The 23,035-nt window shown below is 47.5% G+C and overlaps 1 protein-coding gene across 7 annotated transcripts in view; it reads right to left on the bottom strand.

The window, feature by feature from the left end:
* LOC143315746 (voltage-gated inwardly rectifying potassium channel KCNH7-like) overlaps positions 1-23,035 on the bottom strand; it is a 52,535-nt gene that overhangs the window by 23,705 nt on the left and 5,795 nt on the right. For all 7 annotated transcript variants that reach the window (XM_076723118.1, XM_076723114.1, XM_076723117.1 and 4 more), the window contains exons 3-4: positions 5,867-6,022; positions 631-1,110 (exon numbers count right to left, since the gene is read on the bottom strand). In XM_076723118.1, the coding sequence (XP_076579233.1) occupies positions 631-1,110; positions 5,867-6,022 (636 nt within the window). The remainder of the gene's footprint in view (positions 1-630; positions 1,111-5,866; positions 6,023-23,035) is intronic.

Here is a 23,035-nt window from a genome sequence, read left to right on the forward strand (position 1 = left end):
AGCCACTGGGAGCGATTTGAATGAGGATTGCAGATAAGGGGATGGGGGTAGACTGATTGGCCTGGAAGAAACGGGGCCAGTCTGGGGCACTTCTACCCTCGTCCAAATGAGGGCCAAAAGGCTAATGAGTGACTTTGACTTAAGGGAAGATCAATAACACGCAGCAGAGATGGTGACAGCCTATAATGCTGATGAAGAGACTCGCACGCCAAATCTCACATCTCCTATTTTGGGACCACAGGGAGCTCGGTAATTAATACAGCCAAATTATAGAGCCGTGTTTGTCATGAGTAATAAATTCCTTCACAGGTCCCTTAATGTAAAACACAACATTTGGGAATTTACCACATCTGACTCTTTGTTATTACTGGCACTGCTTGGCAAACTGCACACTGTCAAGGGCCAAAATTGTACTGTTTTAGAATATATAACAATAATCCGATTTAAATAACGTGTGTCTGAGACGCCACCCACACCCTAAAAAATGAATTATCCTGCTCAAAAGATTACATCAGCTCCTTCTCCATGAATCTACAAATATTGTTCACTTCTAAAACATGTATAGTTTGATATTGAAAAAAGCTGCTTCACAGCGCACACTGAGGGCTGAGCAGAGCAGGGGGTTCCTACCTTCGCTGGCGTGTCTGTCCCTGAACGGCATCTTGGAGTTGGACCCGAAGCCTTCCATGTCGTGGACGGAGGAGGCTCTGCGAATGCTGCACACACTCTCTCTGGAGGCGGTTGGAGTGAGGCCCGGGATGGACGGAGCCGCATTGAGCGTGTCCTCCTGGCTCTGGTGTTGGGTCTGGCCGACGGCCTGGTCCGGGTACGTCCGGTCCCAGGGGCCCTTGGGCGACGAGTGGTCCAAAGGGCCGGACACGGGGGTGGAGCAATGGCTGGGGCCGATGAGTGCGCGGGTGTCGTTGGCGTAGGAGGGACTGCAGCTCTCGCGGGTGGCGGGAATTTGGTAGTCGCGCGTGGCCACCGAGCCGTCGCTGTGGCGAGGGGAATCCACCATGACGGCGTCGGGGTCTTCCTGGGGCAGGGACTGCTTGCTGATGCCCAGGAGAGGCAAGGCTGGGAAACGGAAGCGGAAGAATCTCCCTTTCCCTGACAGAGAAGAAGAGAAAGACGTCCATCACTGTCACATTATCCCACACTACTCCCAGTTTATGGTGACCAGTAAAGTACAGAGTGCAACCGGTATCACACATGAATTCAAAGGCAGCGTTTACAGCAGCTCAAGTCACTCAGTTATCAAGGAGAGTCCACAGTGAGGTGCGTGCCTGCTTTGAGACCACAAACAGAATGCACGGTGGGTTTTAATGAGCCAGTGGGATCCACGTAACCCCCCGACCTTGTGCTGTGTTTTCACGGCGTGTTTGCAGCAGAACTTGCTCGCAGTCTTCAACATCCCTGCTGATATCTCGCACTTGTTTGCCAATAGCAGTGAAAAGCCTGCCAGCGCAGCTATCTTAAAAAGACCCCAGCAGATCAAAACAAATGCCGCTCCGCCTCGGGCACTAGTTCAATCTTCAACTTCTTTCAATTATTCATGGAGGAGGACATTTGTGGAAATATTATAATGGCAGTAGTGCGTTGGGGAGTCAGTCCTATTAAGGATAATGTGCAGGATTTTAATGAGTGATTGACAGCTCCTGGGGAGATGAAGGAGCAACATTTGGGATGCTGCTGTAATATAAAGGTAGGGAACGCTGCGCAGGAAAAAGGTGGAGAAACAAGACCACAGCTCAGCGAAGTGCGAAGTCTGTTCAAACCAATGCACCATCCACAAACGGGCACGTCTAACAATATGAAAACATGTCATGAGAGCGACAGAGACTTCACATATGGAGCGCAAACTGTGGCCTGCATGTTGTGAATCATTTAGTCGCCTGAACATATGTCACACATATCGCAACGCCGCCTCAGAAACTTAGCGCCACGCGGCGTAGAGAAAGCCCCTTCGCGAGCACATTCAGGAAAAGGATGAGCGAACCTGAACGGATGAAAAACCACGTCCCCGTTGCGCATTTGCTCAAGCAAACGCAGCAGATTGTATTTGACATACAGCTACGGATGCATTCAGAGACACAATAGGTGGTGAAACAGGAAATAGAATCAATGCTGGAGGCTCAGCGGGGAGCAGCATGCAGCTTTATCCTCCTCCTATTGGGGTGAGACTGAGAGAAAGAAACTAATTTTAGACACAGTGCCCGACGTCTGCTGGGGTCAGTGTGGTGTGTTCAAATTAAGTCTCGAGCCAGATGCTGATGACGCCGGAAATGATCATTTGCATTTAATCGGTGAGTCAGAGCTGGAACTGAGGCCGGCGCTGAGACCTACAGCGCAGCGTGACTGGACGAGTCATTCATCTGACTGACGGTGAGATGAAGTTCACCAGCAAAGTCTGGCTTCATCTGGGCTCAGCGCGACGGGTGCCATCGGATTCGTCAGTCCCCTGCTCGCTGGGGCTTTTCCCCAACAAATAAGACGGTTCCCTTTTGCGATATTACGACATTGTTCAGTCGTGCGTCTCTCATTTCCCAGTTTGATTTAAGCGCTCGCTGAGTGACGCCTTAACAAAATAATGAATGGTAGCTCATGAGCATTCACACGCTCAGAGCTCTGATTCTAATTACTGCGCCTGCAGGATAAACATATACACCACAAGTCTTTTAATTAGCTCATAATTCAGTCACGCATCCGCGGCGTGCGCTGGAATCGCTGCATGCAGCTATATTTAACGGTGATACTGAAAAGGCTGATCCTTGCAGGAATATGCTGCTTTTTGAGTGCTATTACTGGGCTGTGTGTGTGCTGTACACGTGTGTGTGTGTGTGTGTGTGTGTGTGTGTGTGTGTGTGTGTGTGTGTGTGTGTGTGTGTGTGTGTGTGTGTGCGTTCGCTCTCCAACCCTCTCGTTCCTCGCCTGCAAAAACTCACAGGCTTTACACAACCAATGGACGCACAGTGGCCCTAGTTGCTACGATACCAGATAGCAATATTTGCATTGAATATTAATTGGGCCCTCAGATCCCCACGTTGGAGCGTGGAATGTCTTCCTGTGATGTGAGCGTGATTCAGATGCCAGAGGAGGAAGAGGACAGTAAACCTTCATCCTCCGGTAAAAGCGGGACGAAAGCGGCTTCGTGTCCTGTTGTCTTGGTCTTTTTCGCTGACCTTAAATGAACCAAAAAAAACTGATTTGCATGCAGTGTTAGCCTGGACTCCCAGCACAGGACACCATGGACAACCCTGCTGTCTTTGTCCCACACTGTTGAGTGAATGAGTTAATAGTAATTTTTATTTTACCCAGGAAACGTTTTAGGCTTCAGGTGGTTTTCAGTCATGCAGACATTTGCATTAATTTGGTACCCTGCCAAGAATTCATGTCTCCTCTTGGAGCCCATTCAGTGCTTACCCTGACTATAAACACACCTTCATAATTGGTTTTACGGGGCTATCACTGGACTATTTCAGTGTCCAGTGGCATCATCGCTGCAGGAGAAAATTAAAGCTTTTTATCCTCCCAAACGCACTCGATTTTGCCTTTATTTTTCTCCTCTGGTGGTCACAAATAGGCCTTTTTTTCATGACAGGAAATTGCTAATCAGTAACCTTAGGTGTAGCCATTGTTGGGTTGTTGGTTTCAGGTTAGGGAAAGAAGGTAAAAGAGGTCAGGAGGCAGATGGGAGAGTGGAAAGCTTTCAGATTTCCATTAAAGTTGCATGTCACAAACTTAATTCTGCTCTTTATCTTCCCACTGATACCCTGTTCATGCCTGCAAACAATATGAACGTACATGAATCACAATGCACAGCGAGCCTGTGAAATCACGCTCCAAGCCACTCGAGCGGAGCTGCAGCCGATGCATTAAAAGCTACTTGTCTATTATTATTATTTTTTTTTTAAGTATGGAAGCGGTCCTTCTCAGCTCACAACAAACATGGCCGCAGTACGGATGGTGTTGCTGAGCAGCAAAGGCAATCGATAAGCAGCATCTAACGCATGGCTGCTCATTCCCCAGGAGGAGCCTGCATAATGCAACACATGGATCATCACCTCGCACCATCTGAAGGCAGCTGCTCCTGCACGTAATGCAGAGCGGCTCCTCCGGATAGTAACACGATGGGTTTCTCTGAGCCAAATCTACATCTGTAGCAGTTTGTTCCTCTGTGATGTTCTCTTGAATTATGCAGAGTTATTCATAATTTGTAACCTCTGTCCATCTGCTGGTAAAAGTGCAACACTGGGTCTCTGGAGTCAGCCGTGATGGAACGAGGCCACGGAAGACCAACTCTCCGTGGTGATCCGTGCGACGGCAGAGGCCGCGTGTAGGCAGGGAGAGAGAGCGAGACGGCGTCCAGCACTGAGACTCCACCTTGTAAACAAATCTGGACCTCAGCAGCAGATCTGCACAGACGCCCACTTAGATATTCAGATCAGCATGGACTACACTTTAATTCATGGAGGCATGCTCCATCGGCGGCCGCCCTTGTGCTCAGGCTGAGCAATTAGCTCCCACAGAAAAGTGAAAGAGAAAGACCTTATCAGTGACACCTGCACGCCTGCTCAAACACCACTCACAAACCAAAAGATTACACGTTCACGCTTGGTTTCGCAGGAGTCGGTACACAAACACACACACACACGCACAGAGGCAAAACTCGCTTATAGACTCAACACACACATCCCCGCTGCTTCCCCACACACCCCATGAGGCACCGCAGCCTGTTAGGGGCCTCATCCAATTACAGTCATCTAGAGGTGACCTCTGGTCCTCCATGCTGCTGCTTTATATGTCACAGTCAGAAAGTGGAGGAAGAGAGAGACGCAGAAGAGAGAGCAGGCATCAAGAGCATGTTTGAGAGCACCGCAGGGGAATGGCATTATACAGTATTACACCGACAGCTCGGGGAGGCAGAGCGCTCTCCAGCACTGCTCCAGTAGTTCATCAGGCCATCCTGGCAGGCTCTGAGCTATAATTGGGCCAGACCTTTGAGATGATGGCAGGCTAACACATCAGTGTCTGCTAAACGCTGGTGTCAACATGCCAAAGGAGCTGTCTAGCAGGGATTTCCTGTGCTGCACTGCTGCGAGTAGAAGTGAATGCACGCTGCAGATCGCGTTAAACATGACAAAAGAAAGGCTGAACATGCTGGACAAATGTTCTGCATTACAGCACGTTACATTAGTATTTGGATCGTGCCAAGTAGGTAAGACACAGCGGGGACTGGGTAAAGGCACAAATTGATGTGGATGTGCGAAAAGGTTACGAGTAAAAGGTCACGACTGGCTGTTACATTACTATCACTGCTTTCCTTCCTCCTCGCTTCTCTGATCTCATCCTGCAACGGCTTCTTTTGTCTGTACATGCAGTACATGTGAGAACATGACGGCAGCAACAAGGCCAGGATTAGGGATTAAGAGCGTCCACCAAATCCCATATGTTAAATCGAGACCCAGAGTGTTTTACAGCGAGCCTCAACGCAGGTTACATGCTGAAAAATGTACGTAGAAGGCTGAGGCTGCTCCAAAGCCTGGGAGCAGCACAGGAAACGCTTGGTGACCTTTGTCTTGTAGGAATGAGTGATGAACTGAGGGGAGTCGCTGTGAGGATGGACCGAGCGACCTCGGGGCAGAGTGTGGAATTAGCAGGTCAGGAATGTGTGGAGGAGCTAATCCATTTAAGGCCTTAAAAAACAAATATTAAGGTTTTAAAATCGATTCTGCATTATAACGATGCAGATGAGCCATTCCAGCAGCTGCATTTTGGACCATTTGGAGAGGAGAAAGGGTGGAAATGACAGCATGGACGTTAGACAGAATCCGCCTGCTTGTTAAAACTCACTGTCTTTACTCACATTGGTCAGCTTTGGACGGCGAGGTGTGGTTGAGTCTCTCCAGCGAGTCGCTGCTGCCTTCGTCCAGGATGTAATCGAAGTTAAGGATGAACATCATCACCACGCCCTCCTCGTTCTTCACCGGGATGATGTGGGTGGCACACAGGAAGTCTGAACCTGGCCCACAGGAAATTAAATCAAGGTTAGAAACAGTCAGTGACAGAGGCCTGCGATCATGAGGCGAGCCTGCCTTTAATCTGAAATTCAGAATTATTTTGTGCTAAATAAAACGGTGAAGTGACGTTTCAGATACAGTACAGTCTGACCCCGGAGCTCTCCATTAACACTCTTTGACATTCAAACATCTTCCAGATAAAGCTGCGTGTGCGGAAACGCCTGGCAGAAAACGAGGGGGAAAAGGTCAAGAGGTCCACTGAGAGGAAAGCCTCCGGAGCTGAATGATTTCATGTATCCAGACGTGCCCCCAGTCCGCCCTGCTGCTGGCCACCGCGCAGTTAAGTACAGTCAAATACAGTACAAACATCCACTCGCCTCCAGTTAGCATTAGCGCCTTAATCCAATTACTTCCACACTGTGTCACCCCGGATGCCAAGACATGCAAAGTCATCACTATGCAACACAAATAAGAATTCATACACACTCGCATTTCTTCAACAATATACAGCAGCAGCCACAAATGTTTCAGTCTCAGGGGGAAATAATAATTAAACCCCAATTAGGGCTGCCGATGGCTCCACAGTGGGAGGTGAATTTAATGCAACCCCGCTCAGCTGCTAATGCCTCGTCTCTAAATGTTCCTAATTTATCAAACAGCAGACAAGAGGTTAACAGAGACGGAGATGGTCAAGGCTTCAAATTAAAGATTATTATTCAGAAAAAAAGGTATGAAGATTTGAGATTTGCTCGACTTTGGCTTCATTGATGAGCTCAGGCTTGCACATCCGTATCTCCAGGTGGCTCCATGGCATGCAGAGAAGCTGTGCCCAGGATCACTGGTGTAGAAAATGAAATGTATATTAAGTTTTAAATAATGAACGGGGACAGCTCTGGAAGATGCTCTCCCTCACATTAAGTCCTGCTGTCACCAGGAGGCTATTTATAGCGCGCCCAGCAGGCACCCAGCCTACAGCATTTCTTTTCTGAGGGAGCGCAGAGACTCAGACACACTGCTGCACGAGCAGCTCTGACGGTGCACAAGTGTGTGCGCTCGCAGTGCTACACACAGATCCACGCAAACAAAAACCAAAAAACCAAAAAGCGCAGTCTCGTGTCAGTTTCTCCCATCGTACCGTCAGGCTCTGAAACCAGCCGCGGTGCACGCCACCGGCTTCACCACACTGGGCTGTGATTTATGTATTGGGGAGCCCTGATTCCGCTGGGCTAAGCAGTAACCTGCCCCTAATAGTCCATCAGTGTCATCACGAGTGGATGGAGCCATTAATTTTAGTCAGAGGGAGTTGGGGAGGGACGAGGAGTATCGCGCCTCCCCTGCCGTTTGTGACAATATGCAAAAGAGGCTCCTACTCCCGAGTGGAGGCGTCTCTGTGCTTGCATGGTTTCAAGGAACTGGATGATGTGCTGTGCAGGGTTTTTGGGACGGAAAAAGCAGATGATGCTCGTTTAATATGGACCAATAGCGCGACTGAATGCTTGCATGTCACCACAGAGGTCTTTAATAACATCACATCAGAGCTGAAGCCGTCACAGACATCCAAACATCTGCTTTAGCTCCTGGAGCGCATGCAGCAGCAGCATGCAGCAGCAGCAGCAGCAGCAGCAGCAGCAGCGCTGACGATCGTCCTGTTATGTGAAATCCTGACGCTTCATTTTGTTTGCTAATCCAAATTAGAGCCATCAACGAGCGTCTCCATGGAAACAAGTGAGCGCTCTGGAGAAGAGCTAAAGTTGCTGTGCCAAATTGGATATTAGCTTCATTTGTCTCGGGCACAAAGCGACTTCAAGGTGTCTCCACGATGAAACGAGATCGACTCTCTTCTGCCGAAGACGTCCGTCAGTTTTTGGAGAACTCTGACAAAGTCTCAGCTCGGGCAGATGTGTTTCATGTGATGTTAAACACTCACGCAAAGGTGGACTTTGTGTTGCGGTGTGAGGTCTAGCACACACTCACACACACACATTTCCAACCATGCAAATGCAAAACAAATTTCTCATCCACAGAAAACCTGCATCATCCACAACAGCTACCCCATAGATCCAATATATGCACATAAACCCCTGCACACACACCCCAGAGTGCTTAGTGTAACCCCTGCATGCTTCAGGAAGGGAGGCTACCCCAGCTTTGTAAAGCAATCTGAGTGTGTGTGTGTGTGTATAATCTAAAAATAAGCTGCTTGGAAACCATGGCCATTTATAATTCATAGGAGCTAAGTATTATGTTCTAGAAAGCATAATGGACGTGTTTAGGTAATGTAAGAATGAGACGAGGCTACGCGGTTATGATGGACAAGGCTCAAAATAGACACTATGAGAAATCAGGCTGTGAAGGGTGTGTGTGAGGATACACTCATCAGACTTATTACTGTTATTGACTGTTCGTTTGTTCACCATCGGGTTGATCAATGTTTGGTTTATGTGCATAGTGTTAGCTCAGACAGCTGTGTGTGTGTGTGTGTGTGTGTGTTCTCTGCATTAACCTCCACTTGGACTTGCACGTCTGTCTATTTGAGCTTTAAATCTGCATCTGAATGTAAAAATGACGAAATCGACTCGTTGATACACTTTATTTCCCATCATCGCTCCTTCTCACTCGCTGTCTGCAGCTTTCTTCTGTCACTCTCTTCTTCCTTCACTTCTTGAATTCACCCTCTGTTTTCTCTTTCTGTCGCCATTTCTCTCACCATCCCCGGCTGTCCCTTCACTCTCTCTCTCCCTCTGTCTGTGTCTGTCTCTCTCCCTGAGAAATGAGATAGCTGCCCAGGTTCTCTGCAGGAAGGCCACCTGACGTGTTATAAGTGGACAGATCAAACAGATCCCTGGCGCTACTGCAGATGCAAATTTCTGCCTGTCTGCCTGCATATCCTGCCTCAGTGGAGGGTCAAAGACAAACACGCATGCACACGCGCACACGCACGCACACTCACGCAAACAGAAATAACATTTACATTTCTCAGCTGCACGCTGACGTGGTGACAGACGAGCACGCACGCACAAACACTAATGAGGCTCACAGATCTCGGTTCAGCACACTACCAAGCACAGGCAGACACCGACTCGCACACACAAACACGGCCGCGCACACACACTGCCTGCCGGCAGCATTAATTAGCAGAATGTTCTCTGTCCAACTAAATCTAATAAGCAGGCGATGGAGCTGGTTTACACGGTGCAGCGTAATGAGAGAACGCAACTTTGAAAGGCACTAAAACAGGTTTAGTCAAAGCGTCTCTGACCGAATGTTCATCGGGAGCTGCAGAGCAAAACACAGTTAAGCATCATAACGTGATTCAGCAGGTGTCACTGCTGCTTCTTTAGAAACACATTAAGAGAAAGAGCATGACTCAGCGTTCTCCCAACCAAACTCCAATCGACAGTCATGGACGGACGGGCCGAAACACAAGCGATATCTTCCCTCTCCTCGTCTCTAATCCTCTGAGGATGATGGAGGGAAGAAAGTGCTGACTTGTGGTTTGTGAGGGAGGCAATCTGAAACTTTGGCAAGGTGAAAGTGAGTTAATAAACACAGAGCTGCCAATCATCCACATAAAGATCACAAAATCCTTCAGCCAAACCAGACACTCTATACATAAAGCAGCCCGATAAGCCCTCTGCGTTGCCTGCACATTGCTGCGCTGGCCTGGCGTGTCAAAGTCAAACCTTAAGCTTGAGTGGAAACGTGGGTCTTATCGATTTAAACATTTTCCGCTCGGCTTCATTTCCTCCCCGACGTGGTGCAGCCTACCTGGATTAACAGGGCTACCTGGTAATCTGTTGCTACACAGATGGCCCGGCAGGATGACAGCGCAGCGTGGTGCCAAATTCATACACGGAAGACGCCAAATTGCAGTATGCTGAGGGGCTCTTTAATGTTTGCAGACCAAAGGCGCATTGTTTACTGTCATCTCAGTGTGGGGATTCAGTTTTCGGTCCCATAAAACAAAAGATTAACAGGCAGGTCGGCGCACAAAGTCACCTCCACGCCAGTTTGTTTTGGACTGGGTGTCTTTCCAATAAACTACTTGGATGACTGGTCCAACCGAAGACATTAGTCATGGAATAAACACAATTATATGCGCGGACAGATGGATAAATGTGGCTGCTCATCCAAAACGTACTGGAGAAAGGTCGATATTCTGCATAACAAACACAGCGCAGCTCTGTGCATAAGATCTCCTCTGCCTTATTTGACCTTGAGGTGTTTGGACCGAAAGCCGGACCACTGCTGGACATCAGGACGACGTTCAGACGAGGACACTGACCAACTGTTCCCACAGAGTTGTGTCTTCATTACGCAGAGCTATCCGAGACAGCCCCCTTCCCAACACTCACACAGTTCTGAAATTACCTCCCCGTTCTTCTGGGTTCACTCACCCTGCGCCTCCTGCCACCTCCCCCATTCTTTTCCTTAAGTTATATTAATTACACTCGATGAAGGTCACGTCAGTTCAGCCTCATTTTAAGCTTGAGGGCTCCTCTGCGTCCAAGGTGCAAACCAGTCACGCCGTCACTAATATTGTGCTCGTGTGTACGTAAACGACCTAAACTGGGATTTAACAGATAAGTGTGAAAACACAGAGCGGCTCAAACACCACAGTGAAGGAACAAGAGGCAAAACACAACAAAACCACTGTTTTACAAGCTAAAGTCCCTCATCTGAACTTCATTAGCAGCAGAAGCTCAGGGGCAGAGGGGTCTACTGACTGACTCATTGATCCTGTATCTGACTGAGGTGTGTGCAGGTTGGAGCCTGTGACCCCGACCATGACTGAGACACCAGCAGCCTCACTGAGCTGATTGATGAATCCATGGAGCTGTCCGTGGTGCTGGAGCAGCAGACGGATTTCTAACTGTACCTTTATCTCTCAGTTTATCTGCCCGTCCGTCAGCTTCCTCTCGGATCTATAATATTCTCTAAACTGTAGACTATAAATACTAAAATCTATACTGTGCTGCGGCCTATATCCTCTGCAGAGCAGAGTCACCTTCATGATCAGAGTGACGAGAGGCGACGTGCAGCGAGAGGATCACAGAGACACACTCCTGGTGCTGTGCTGCAGAACGTTAGGAGGCGTATTAACTCATTACTTCAACTCAAAGTTAGAAAAAGTGTGCATGAGTGTGTGTGTTGGTAGGAAAAGTACTTGAAGTGGAGCTTCGACAGGTAGATTAACCAACTGATGAAAAGAAAATTAATCAGGTTGTTTCACGTCACACATTTCATAGTCTAAGATTCATCGATGATGGGTTACAATCCTGACTTTAAGCACCAAAAGCAAATCTACTCATCATCCAAAATGGCTTTCAATGAAGCCCTAAACATCCTGAAAGATGATGTTTCTATTCTCATAAGATAAAATGTGCACACGAGTCACTGGCCCTCCACGTTTTGTATGTAAAATCAAAGTGACTCCAGCTGTTAAATAAAAGCTCAGCTGCATCTTTGAATGTTATCACAGCTACATTTCTTCACGCACGCTGAGGAAACCTCAATGATTGAACAGCCAGGATTCGCTCACAGGTGGCTGAGTGAGACGAGTTCTGGTTTCAAGATCCTGGAAATTTCATTAGATTCTATTTCCACTATCAATAATTAAGACAAAGCGGCTCAACGTGCGCTTGTTCACGGCGGCAGGGGAGCTAAAACGCACGATGATCAGCAAGCGCCATTCAAGTCCTTCCTCTCCTCGCTCTCTCGCTCTCTCTCACACTCAGTTTAACATCTGCTGACTGGTTGCGTCTGACAGTGATTGTGGTATGGTGGCATATGGGAATCTTGATAGCCCTCATTTGGAGAAACTGCTGCCAAGAGTATCTCAGTCAAAATCATTTTAAATTGCAGCCTGTGCTTTTCTGCCCCGGCCTAATAGACGTGTTTGTGTGTGTGTGTGTGTGTGTGTGTGTGTGTGTGAGTGACACTGATGCGAGCTGAGCCTCCAGCAGCAGGACGCTGTTGGCTGGCTGCTTGAGGGGTTATGGTGACATCTCCCTCCTTGTCTCCTTGCCTCTCTTTCTGTCAAAAGCTCAGCGGGGAGCGTCTTCATCTCGCCGTGGCTAATTGTCATCAAATCAACTTTTCCGGGCCGCTCTCTGACCCTGCGTCCGCGTGTCAGCGTGTCTGAGTCAATCACTGCTGCGCTCCTATTGCCTCCTCTTTGACATCGCATCAGAAGGTGAGCAAAACAAGCGCCGCTCACGCTGCTCAAGGCAGAGCGTCTAACAAGCCGGCCAACCAGCTGAATCCTGACAATGAGGTGAAGTTTTAAAACGCTTCAGGGGAAGAAAACACACAATAGTTCCCTTCACTCAACACAGATGGGGCAAGATTATTACAGAGGAGACAATAAAAACATTAAATATGAGAATTGACCTTCTTTCAGAGGGTGGAAGGCTTATTTTTTTGCCGTCCGTTCTAGGGAAACGTGATCCCTTCCCCTTCTCCGCCTAGAACATTCAGTTGTACTAAGAGCTGTTAAACTCTGATGGCGGCTCTCTAATCCAGGAGGGAGAGCGCTACTTTATCCCCGGGGATACAACATCATCAGCGGCGGCGCGCTGGCCTGGTGGTTCCAGAGTCCTGTAGCCCCAAAGGTCACATGTGAAATCACGTTGGTTCCTCGATGGACGGTGAAAATGTCCACAAGCCATTTGCTCCATGACTGCAGCTGAGGAAAGTGAACACATCAGCTGCTCCTCCACTCCAGATAACATTAAGATGTTATGTCATGGCTGCTGAAAGGAAAACTGCAAATGACTGTTTTCAATCTAATACACACTATACCCCCCCAGCCCCCCCCCCAGAAGTTATCGCTGCCTCGACAGGGCAATTTACTCTTCTGCAATTTCAGAGCTCAGTATGTTACCGTCTCAACACCTCTGCAGCGCCTTGATCAATTACAGCAAGAACAGAAAGAAATGATCATTCTGATCTCACACGTGGACGCAGTCGGGGACTTGCTGCAGCGAGGCAGCAGATGGCTGCCTCATTCTGAGCCCCCGATAGCAAGTCACAACGAGCTGCCTAAATTCTCTAATTGCTGAACAAATCGCGGGAATCTTTATTGGAATCAGTGCAGAAAAAACAGACAGGAAGTGAAGTTCTCGCTGCTCAAATGACGACTCGGCAGACGCCGTGCTGTATCATAAGGAATCATGTGGTTTCAGGTCTGACAGTGGTCTTCAAAGCAGACATGAAAACCAACTCAAAGATCTGAAGCAGGACCAAAAACCTTCTGCAAACCCAAACACGTGAAACCAGGCGGAGTGAAGCAGGAGCACGAATCGACGAGCGGCTGGAAAGAAGCTCTGACCAAATCAATGAAACACAGAAACCCTGCAGGGTTTATGATGTCGGAGGTCTGTGAATGAAACATGGGTTTGGGTCATTTAAATACCACTTACTATGAAACTAATGACACTTAACGGAAATGGAGGAATAATCCAGTTAAAAGGTCCTGAGGAAAAAGACTCAAGTACTATTTTTACAAGAAATCCACCAGCCTCGTTTTATAGGACACACAGATCGAGCCTGAACCGTTTATTAGTGACACATCAGAGCAGGAAAGGCGACTAACGATGTTTGGAGAGAACGACATTGTACCTGGCATCACAACGCGATCATCACTGGAACAGTAGAAAAATAAATTCTGCATGGAGGCTGGATATTCTGAATAACAGTGCAAATATCAGACTGAAGAGGCTGATAATGGGGACGCGGACGCTGTGATACTGTGGGATAAAGGCCCGGCTGGCCAAAGACAAACACAAAGCAGAAAACTTGAGAGAAAAACATAAAAGTGCACGATCAGTCAGCATTACAACAAATTAAGGAAACAAGGAGGAGACAGATGAGATCCTCAGGGGAGAAAAAAGAGCAAGACTTGTAAAGCAGAAATATTATGAAGCAGGTCCAAAAGCAGCTGGACTCCTGGCCAGATGCCTGCACACACAGCAGGCCTCCAACACAACTCAGAAAACAAGAGACCCTCAAACCAGCCGATTATTACACGAGCCAGACGAGACAGAGAGAACATCTGAAGAGGAGAACGAAACCACTGCATCACAATTCACCGTTAAGGAGCTGGAGGCTGCAGGAGGGAGCTCCAGGGAGGAGCTGACACCTCTGCTCCTGCCCCATCTGGACTGGACAGAGCTCCCTGATCATGGAAGGAGCTTTGTGCAGAAGAGTTGGTCCGGCGCGACGCAGCAGGCTCGCCAAGACAAATTCACAGCATGGGATGAAATGATCAGTTCAGAGCAAAGAGCACAAACACTTCAATGCTGCTCCGGCCTGCTGGTGTAGACCTGACGATCCCCCCGGTATTAAAAAGGATCTGTTTGTGGATACGTTAAACAGTCGCTCTCTACATTTGAACAGTTTAGCCTGAAACAAATGTCTGTGAGTTGTGTTACGGACGCCAGCATGTTGCACAGGCTGTGTTTACACCTACCTAAGAGCTGAACACAATGCGAGCCAGACGACCTCCAGATGGGGTCAGACAGATCCCATCACTTACACCTCACACGAACATTTCTCCTTATTGGGACGACATGTCCGGATACACATTGCTTATTAATACCGGGGGTAAAAGGGGAGTCTTGATTGAAAGAAATGGACGGGGGACACGATCATCAGACCCAGTACGGTGTCAGTCCCAGGATTTAAAGGCTGAATATGATCTCAAAAACAAAGATATGTTCACACACTTGCAGTTAAGAGACCACTGTACAAAAGGCTGAGGTGATCGTGGACGGACACAAACAGAAGGAGCCTCGGGTCATCGCTGCTTCCTGCCGAGCTTCGGAAGAAATCGACACGGGTGGCGGAGATAAAGATTCAAACAACAGAAGAAGAGCGGTATCAGACCCATAAACTCATGACGAAGGGGATTCTGCGGGAAGGATTTAACTCGCTTCTTTTTCATATCAGTCCAAATAAGATGCAGGCCCGGCTGGAGGCTGTGTGGGAGCTGGAGGCTGAGCGTGTGCATGTAACCTGAAACTGGAGAAAGGCTATATGGGGAAAACTTTATTGCACTTGTTAAAAATATTTGGGGATATAACCTGCAGCAGGTAAGACAGCAGTGACCACAAACTGGCTTTTGTGTGTCGTTTCATCCTCCAACCCACTGCAAAACTTTGAAAACTGGAATACAAAGGCGATTGCATACAAGAACTGATGAAATCTGGATCAGCCAGGGGTCAAAAATCCATATCACTGCATCTCCACTCCTGTGTGCCATTGTGCAATTGCCTCGAACAAACTGATAGGACCTGTGGGTGTGATAGTGATCCGCAGCAGCCTTTCGAGGATGTGGAGGCATCCAATATTGCCTGCACTAGAGAACTGGATAGACAAAATCAATGTGGAGAGAGCGCATGATGAGAGAAATCCAGGCATTAACTCCTCGCACAATATGTCAGCGCATAATGACTTTGAAGACTCGATCGCGTCGGCAGGAGAGTCTATTACTTAGAGACATCCTTTATTTAGAACATCACATATTTGAGTCACACAATCCTGAAGGTCAAAGCCTCCTGCAGGCGATACACTCGCCACTGAGAGAGTGTAAGTTGCATGCTGTAAGTCTGCTAAACGATCAGGTGACACGACGCTGGAGTGCACTCAAAGTCAGGCAGGGGTTTAATATCGTCAGTCAGGGTTTGATTTCATTCATCTGAAGTTAGTTTGAGCTGTTTTCTAATGTCCTGCTGAAATCATTTGAATACAAGCGCAAATGTTTTAGGAATAATCTTAATCTGTGCGTTAGAGGCAGAGATCTAACGCCCTATTATGATATCTTATAGCTGTAACAGGAAACAGAGGCTCACTCTCGCTGTGTGTCGCCGCTGCTCATGCAAACGTCTGATGCAGGAGTCCCATCACCGCTGCAAAGTAAAACACAACTGCACTTTCTGCTGGTTTGCTACGTCAGACGTGTGACGGTGAGCGAGGAGATAATCTAAGGTCAAGTCCTAAGCAATTCATGGAATACAACAAAGCGTTGCATGGCAGCATTAACAAGAATAATCTGTCTGAAGCTTTGGGCACCATGTGGTGTCACTGCAAAAGGTTATCTGGGAGATCACGGTGGGCGATGGAAGGCTTTGTGGACTCTGTCAAACAGCAGGCTGCGATGGTGCCAGAAATACACCGTTTATCACCATCAATGTGGAAAAGATGACTTGACAGATGGTGCAAAGCACAAAGCAGAGAGACGTGATTGGACGGGTTTGGAAAATAACTCGACTTTGATGGAACTATGACTGTTTAGAGGGCTACTCGTTCATTTTTATACCCTAAAGATGTTTCAGATCTCTGATGAGGTTTGGTGGTCACACGGTGTCCTTCATGGTGCCCCTGAACCGCACAATTTCTCCATGTGTGCATGTTTTGTTTTGTCATGTTTTTGTGCAGAAACATGTAATTTTAATATAGAATAAACATCTGCATGGACACTACCTCAAAGGCAATATGGTAACTTTTTTATACTTCACAGCATTGGGTCTGGAATAAGCTGAAGGGACAAAAAGGATTAGTTCATGAGTCACCTAACTTCATAATTTTATGCTTCATGTCAGCTTTGTGCTTTCCTGTATTCGCTGTGTACATACGGACATGCAGCCTATGATCTTTTGATTGTCAGGATTATCTTGACGCGTTAAAACATTTTCCAGGAGTCGGGGTCAGACCGGGCCATGGGCTGGATTATGGTCCGACACGTGCTTACATTACAATAAGCTGCTCGTCTACATGTCTGAAATGCATAAAGCTGCAGAATGCACACGGACCGTCCACACACAAACCTCTGCAGAACAGTTAGAAAAGCCTGTTGATTATGGTGAGGACGCACGCTGTGAATACGCTGACACCCATGGCGTGCATATTAATTCAATCGTACACGTACACGTATAGACTGGATCCAAGCATTAAAGCGTCTCTAATTCTCCCAGAGTGAACGTGGCTGACAAGAGGCCATGAGATGTACACAAGAAAAAGCAATTACAACATCACTGTGAGTGCTCCTGAATCAAATTCCATTACAGAACACCATAAAAGCTTGACAGGCCCCAGGTCCTGTCACCCTTGTCTCATTGCAGCACTGTTACTAAATTACTTCTGTCAAACCGTCAAAGAATCAGCAATCCATACATCCGTCTGCTCGGAGCGGAACAAAAATCACTACGATCCCCGGTGAGCGTCAGCTGGACAAAGCATGAGGACAAGTCAGACGGACAGAGACAAATCACAGGCTTTGGAAATGTCAGAGCTGGACCATCGTGGTCCAATGCCTCGATAGTCTTCGTGTCAGGTTTTGCTGCGATATGACGAGCTGTGATGAAACAGGCCAGAGGCCGGAGGCCGCCCCTTCGGCCTCTCAGGGTTTGCTGACTCCATCAAAGTGACTCTGCGGGCGCCGCAGAGCGCTGATCCCTGCCTGGCATTTACTGCTTCACGACCGAAGGCTTTCACTTAATTCAGCTGGTAGAAACAACGTTGGAGTCATGTGATTCAAAGGGCCAAACACTGGGGACCTGGGCACGAAGACACCGGAGCGACATCAACATTTAACCTGCCCAGCACTGAAAAACGCTGAGAAAACAACACATTTATTCACACTATTATGAGACAAAAACATGTGGAAATTGACCACATGTTAACCCACATGAATGAAAACAATCAGGCCAACGCGTGATGTGAAGGACGACACGCTGGAAGATTCATTCACATGTGGCTGCTCATTCACAGATGTGCTCATATCTGTGAATGAGAGCAGAGCAGGGATCATGGTCTGAAATCACATGCTGACAAATATCAGTGCTTGGGGGGGGGGCGGTTGACTCGACATTAAACCCTTTTAACACTCTGGGATTTCTTGGCATAAGCAAAATCTATATAATCTGCGGAATAATCTTCTCGCTCACATCCAGCTCGTCATTTATGGGAGACGCCGGTATCTCCCGTGCAGCTGTGGAGGATGGGTGTTAGCCCCTCAATACAGGCAAGAATGGGACGAGACAAGGGGGAGGGGGAGCCGCACTGAGAGGTGTTTGAGCAGGGAGGCTGGGGGAGGGGGCTGTCAGACTGTTTACGGTCTGTTTGTGGTAAAACCATCACATAATGGCAGCGTGTGTGGGCTTAATCCATAGATCCAACATCAGAATGACCTATATTTATTCTCTGGCACGGCGCCTGCAAGCCGAGGCTGTGAAATAGATTTTACAAGCACAAGCGGAGGTTAAACTGGTATATGTGGCTGATACTGCCAATCAGAAAATACTGCATATCAGACAGTTATATGGCTGAGTGCTGATATCACGTCTACAGCAGTCTGTACAACTCGCAGTAAATTCTTTTAATCTTCTTCGCCCGTTTTTATCTGTATGACGGCTTCAACTACAAACCTGAAAGCAGACAATTCTGTAAAAAGATGAACACAGGGGAAACTTAAAGCTGCTACACATCCATGTAAAATCTCCAATTTCATTTTAAGATGCCAGGATCGTTGTCAGCTGCACTAAACGTGTCTGATTTCTTCTGATCTGATGTGATTTCTGATGGAGGGTGGAGGCGAATTTGACTCCGAACGTCTTGATAACGATCTGCTCATGCGGCCGTGTAGTTAATCTACCTGGATGATGGGACGGCCCTCTGGGAAAAAATTATGTCAACATCTGTGACTGTAACGGATAACCCAAGAGGAAAACAATGGAAAGGGGATGGCCCCCGAAGGAATGGGATATTGATCCAAACGACATTGTTAAAAAGAAAGTGCCAGGTTTCATGAATTTCAATAAAAAATGGTGAAAAACAGCAAATCATTCATCCGTCTGAGGACATATTCACTACTCTCTAAAAATCATGGCAGAGGCAGCATCTAGACAAGAAGATAACCCTAAATACAACCCATTAATTGCAAGATTTTTGTTGCATGCATCAGCACCACCGAGTCAAATCCCTCTGCGTTAGCTGACTCTGGCATTTTTGGGATTGCGTGACTGGATCCCAGTTCTGTTCTCCAGCTCTGAGCCCCACAGGCAGACATGCCAGGATGAGTGGCAATGATATATCAAGGCTCTTTCAACGGCTGACAGGAGGAAAGTCGGCTGGATAGTTCAGAAATGCATATGCGGTGGTGGTGAGGAGCAGTAAAGACCTGCGCTGATGAAAGTCGAACATCAGGAGGGAAAGACGCAGGTGAGCTGGAGCTGCAGGTGAGCAGCACAGGGCGTGTGGAGACAGAGGCAGGAGCTATTTCCATATTCACAGCTCCATGCATGCTAAATGAAGACGAGGAAGAGTTGCATCTGAGCCGTTTTAAGGCTTTTTTTCATGGGAAAAATCTTCTAAATGTGCCATTTGAATGAAGAGACTTGTTTTTAACACGCGAGTACGTTACATCCGTCCACTCACTGTTCTAAAGCGCTCCAGTTTATAGTGGCAACAACCAAGAGACTAACTACAAATCTGATTTTCTCCTAAATGACCCATCTGTAATCCTGGAGGCTCTCGGAGAAGCCATCGAAGAGGCTGGGTCTAAATGAGATCCACTGTGAGGCATGAACGCAGAGGAAATCGAAGCCTCCGCTGCACCACGAATCTGTCCACGTCACTTTAGATTGAGAGTGGGGGGCTCGCTCATTACGCCGCGCTCTCGAAGCCTCATGAGGACTGATGAGAGGAGCTGGACAGCCGCATTCAAAGTCACACACCATTTATCTACTGGATCCTTTATGTGTTTCGTCTGTATTGGTCACAGTACGAATAAGATCATTATGTAAATAAAGTACAAATATAATCTGTTACAGTTACTCTTTTGGCAGGTCAGCACCTGACTGCACAGGAGGGCTGATGAGGAGGGGTCTCTCCGACGAGGCGATTTGTGCTCATTAAATTTGCACAGCCTCTCCTCTTCCAATCAAATCAACGGCCATCGCTCTTGGCTATCGCGACCAGCCGACCACGTCGAGAGAAGACTGCCGTTCAGCGCCTCGTGAAATCATAAAAAGGCTCCAACGACGCCGCGCTGCGCAAAGTTTGTTTACGGGCTTGTTTACGTGGAAATGCTCGACGTCAAACCGAGTAAACAACCACAAGTTGATGTTAACATAACAACAATCACACTAAAGAAATGCCAGTTTAAAGCTTTTGTTCGAAAGGTTACACCAAAGTAATCGACTGTAATATGACTTTGATGGAGTACTTCAAACAAATCCATTACATTTAAAACTCCAGACACTGACTGGGCACTGCAGTTTCTACGGTAAGAGAGGAACTTTACATCCACGAAGCCGTGAAAAGGAGGCACGAGGTGTTGGAGACACAAGTGGAGCCATCCATAACTGGACTGGATTCAAGAGGGCGTTCCCATAATGGAGGACGCCGTCTGATATTTGGCTTCACCTGATTTCTCTCTCTGACACCTTCATTTACACTCTCCTGCCTGCTCGCTCACTTCATCCCTCACAGTCAAACAAAACGTCACACTCAGTTTAAAATGAGCGCTCCGTCCTACCAGCCCGCGCTCCCTCTGTCTCATTTACGCGCCTCATTTTGTCTTGCTGTTGCCCCTCTTTCTTTCTCCCCCTCCCTGCATCTGCTCTTCCCCTTCATTTCGCTCCGTCTCGCTTCATGCGTGTGTCTTTCGCGGACACAAGCTGTCCGCTGCATGCGGCCGAACCCGGGCATGTGGACGAGACTGCGGGCGAAACAGAATAACAGCTTATCTTGTTTGCACAGCGGCGGATGTACAAGAATTGGTTTAACAGAGAATGGTTTCCATTCCAGAGTCACGCCATCAAACTCAGGCCACAAATAGCCCGAGTGGTATCATCTTCAGTCCTCACGTCTGGCTCAGGGCTACAGACGCTCAATCACTGGTTTCTTGTTATTCTGAAGAGCTGTTCAGCGGTTTGCCTCAGCAGCATCTGCACCGAGAGAACGGCGTCCATCACAAAGACACCTTAAAGTCTGTTTAAAATGTAAAAACACCACCATGTGTTTGCAGCTGTGTCTTATATTTAACATCTAGAGATCAAACAGGAAGTGTTTTATTCCACTGTGGGAATAATTCAGCCGGTTTCCAGTGGAGTTTCCTCTAATTTTGAACTGTCATCCGAAGTAACTCAAATGGAAACTCTGCCAATTTTAGACATCAAAGTGTGTTTCCAGGTGCTGGGGAGCACTGCAGCATATGTGTGAGAAGTAATTTAAAGCCCTTTGTGGCTCCAGAGGGAGCTGTGTGAAGTCTGATAAATGTCCTCATGTGAGGTTACTTAAGTCGGCGCCGGATGGGGCTGAAGACGACAAGTGTGAAAATGAAAGAGTCTGGAGGCGTGGAGCTAAAGGGAGGTGAGCTGTAGCTGCTCCTCATCCCTAAATGAGGCTAGCAGCTTGAGGCTACGTACGCGCTAGCATAACACACCTGAATCGGCTGGGTTGGATCGTGGATGCGAGGTTTTGACGAGGAAGTTCATTCAAGCATGTGGATACACGACCCAAAAACTGCAAGAACCATGCAAGTGAGCCGCTCCACGATGCTCCGAGCGCCACACTTCCAAACCAAAGAGAGATCTGTGGGCTTTCATTCTCGGTTCAAGGTGCAACCTGAACAGATTCACACGAGTGAAAAGCTAAATCAGTGGGCTTTTTAAACGGTGTCACTGTTAAAGCGAACGGTCCCGGTTCAGGAGCAGAGCTGGAACAAGTTTTAACCGATTAGTCACCGAGTCGCCTTCCAAGCGAGACATGCCAAACACTCGCAGGTCCCAGCTTGACGGATAAGAGGCAATTTGGGCAAAACTGTTGAGGAAATAATGTTCACATTAACCAGTTAAAACAATCATTAGCGACCTTATTCAGGGTTTAATAATGCATAAAACAGCTTAGGATGTACATGTTTAATAAGTAAGAACGGTAAATCCACGGAGGGCTTTGACGTTTCCATTAAACAAACGCTACACGCGTGACTTTAAAGCAGAACGTCTCCGTCCCCAGAGTGAGATCTTCCTTCAGCTTTTATTTTTCATTTTAAAAGGCGGAGGAAAAAAATAAACCTCTAATCTCAGTGAGCATCACTGAAGCAGCACGAGCAAGTTTAATCTATTTATAGCATGACATTTTCAGTCTCATTTGCTATTTGCAAGTGAGAGCTTTTACCATGTAGTGAGCTTATGGATTTCCTGCTACAGCAGGCGCCCTGAGAGTCGGCTCTTCTTCGTGGAAAGTAAAACACTGACATTATTCTTTCTGAATCACCGACTGAGGAGGCAGGTAGAGCAACTGATGCTGATTAAAGACGTGCTGCAGCGGCAACAACAGAGTATTTCTGAAGCTGTCAATAAAACCAGGTTAAAAAAAGCCTCATCTCTAACTAACTGAATGCATTCATTGAAAAATAACTGCAGAGTAGGAAGCGCTGACTGTAGCGTTAGCTGCAGCTGCTAACTGTCTTTAAAACTAAAGAGGTTGTGCTTCTAGCTATTGCTTTATCGCTCGCATTTGTTTTAGATGAGTACAAATCATCTCATCTTACAAATCCAATGTCTCACTGCTGTATTGTCTAATTACTCTGCGCAGCATTTGAACAGGCCGTGAGGATATCTCTTACAAAACCCTGCCAGCAGAAAAAGAACCCAAATGCAAAATCTTGGCAAGCATTTTCGTGCAAGGCCACACAAAGGAGCGACTCTGTCAAGGGCTAATTGAAAGGAAGATTATTACATCCGAGGTCTTTTCCTTTGGCTCTCACCTGCAGTTTGAACAACTACACGGTACGACAAGTCGCGGGGCGAGCTTTGATTTTTAATGGCATCCTTGGCTCTAACCTGCAGTGAGCTCGCCTCATTGTGGGGCCCAATGTGAAGGTTACTTAACTGTTTCGTCCGGTAAAGAATCCCTTTCCTTGAGTGAAACTGAGAGGGAAAGGAGGGATGAATGTTTCAGAGAAATCGCCTTCAGACACAACGCCAGCAAGGTTCCCTGAGTTAAGC

This window comes from Chaetodon auriga, chromosome 23 (assembly GCF_051107435.1).
Source record: "Chaetodon auriga isolate fChaAug3 chromosome 23, fChaAug3.hap1, whole genome shotgun sequence".
Lineage (NCBI taxonomy): Eukaryota > Metazoa > Chordata > Actinopteri > Chaetodontiformes > Chaetodontidae > Chaetodon > Chaetodon auriga.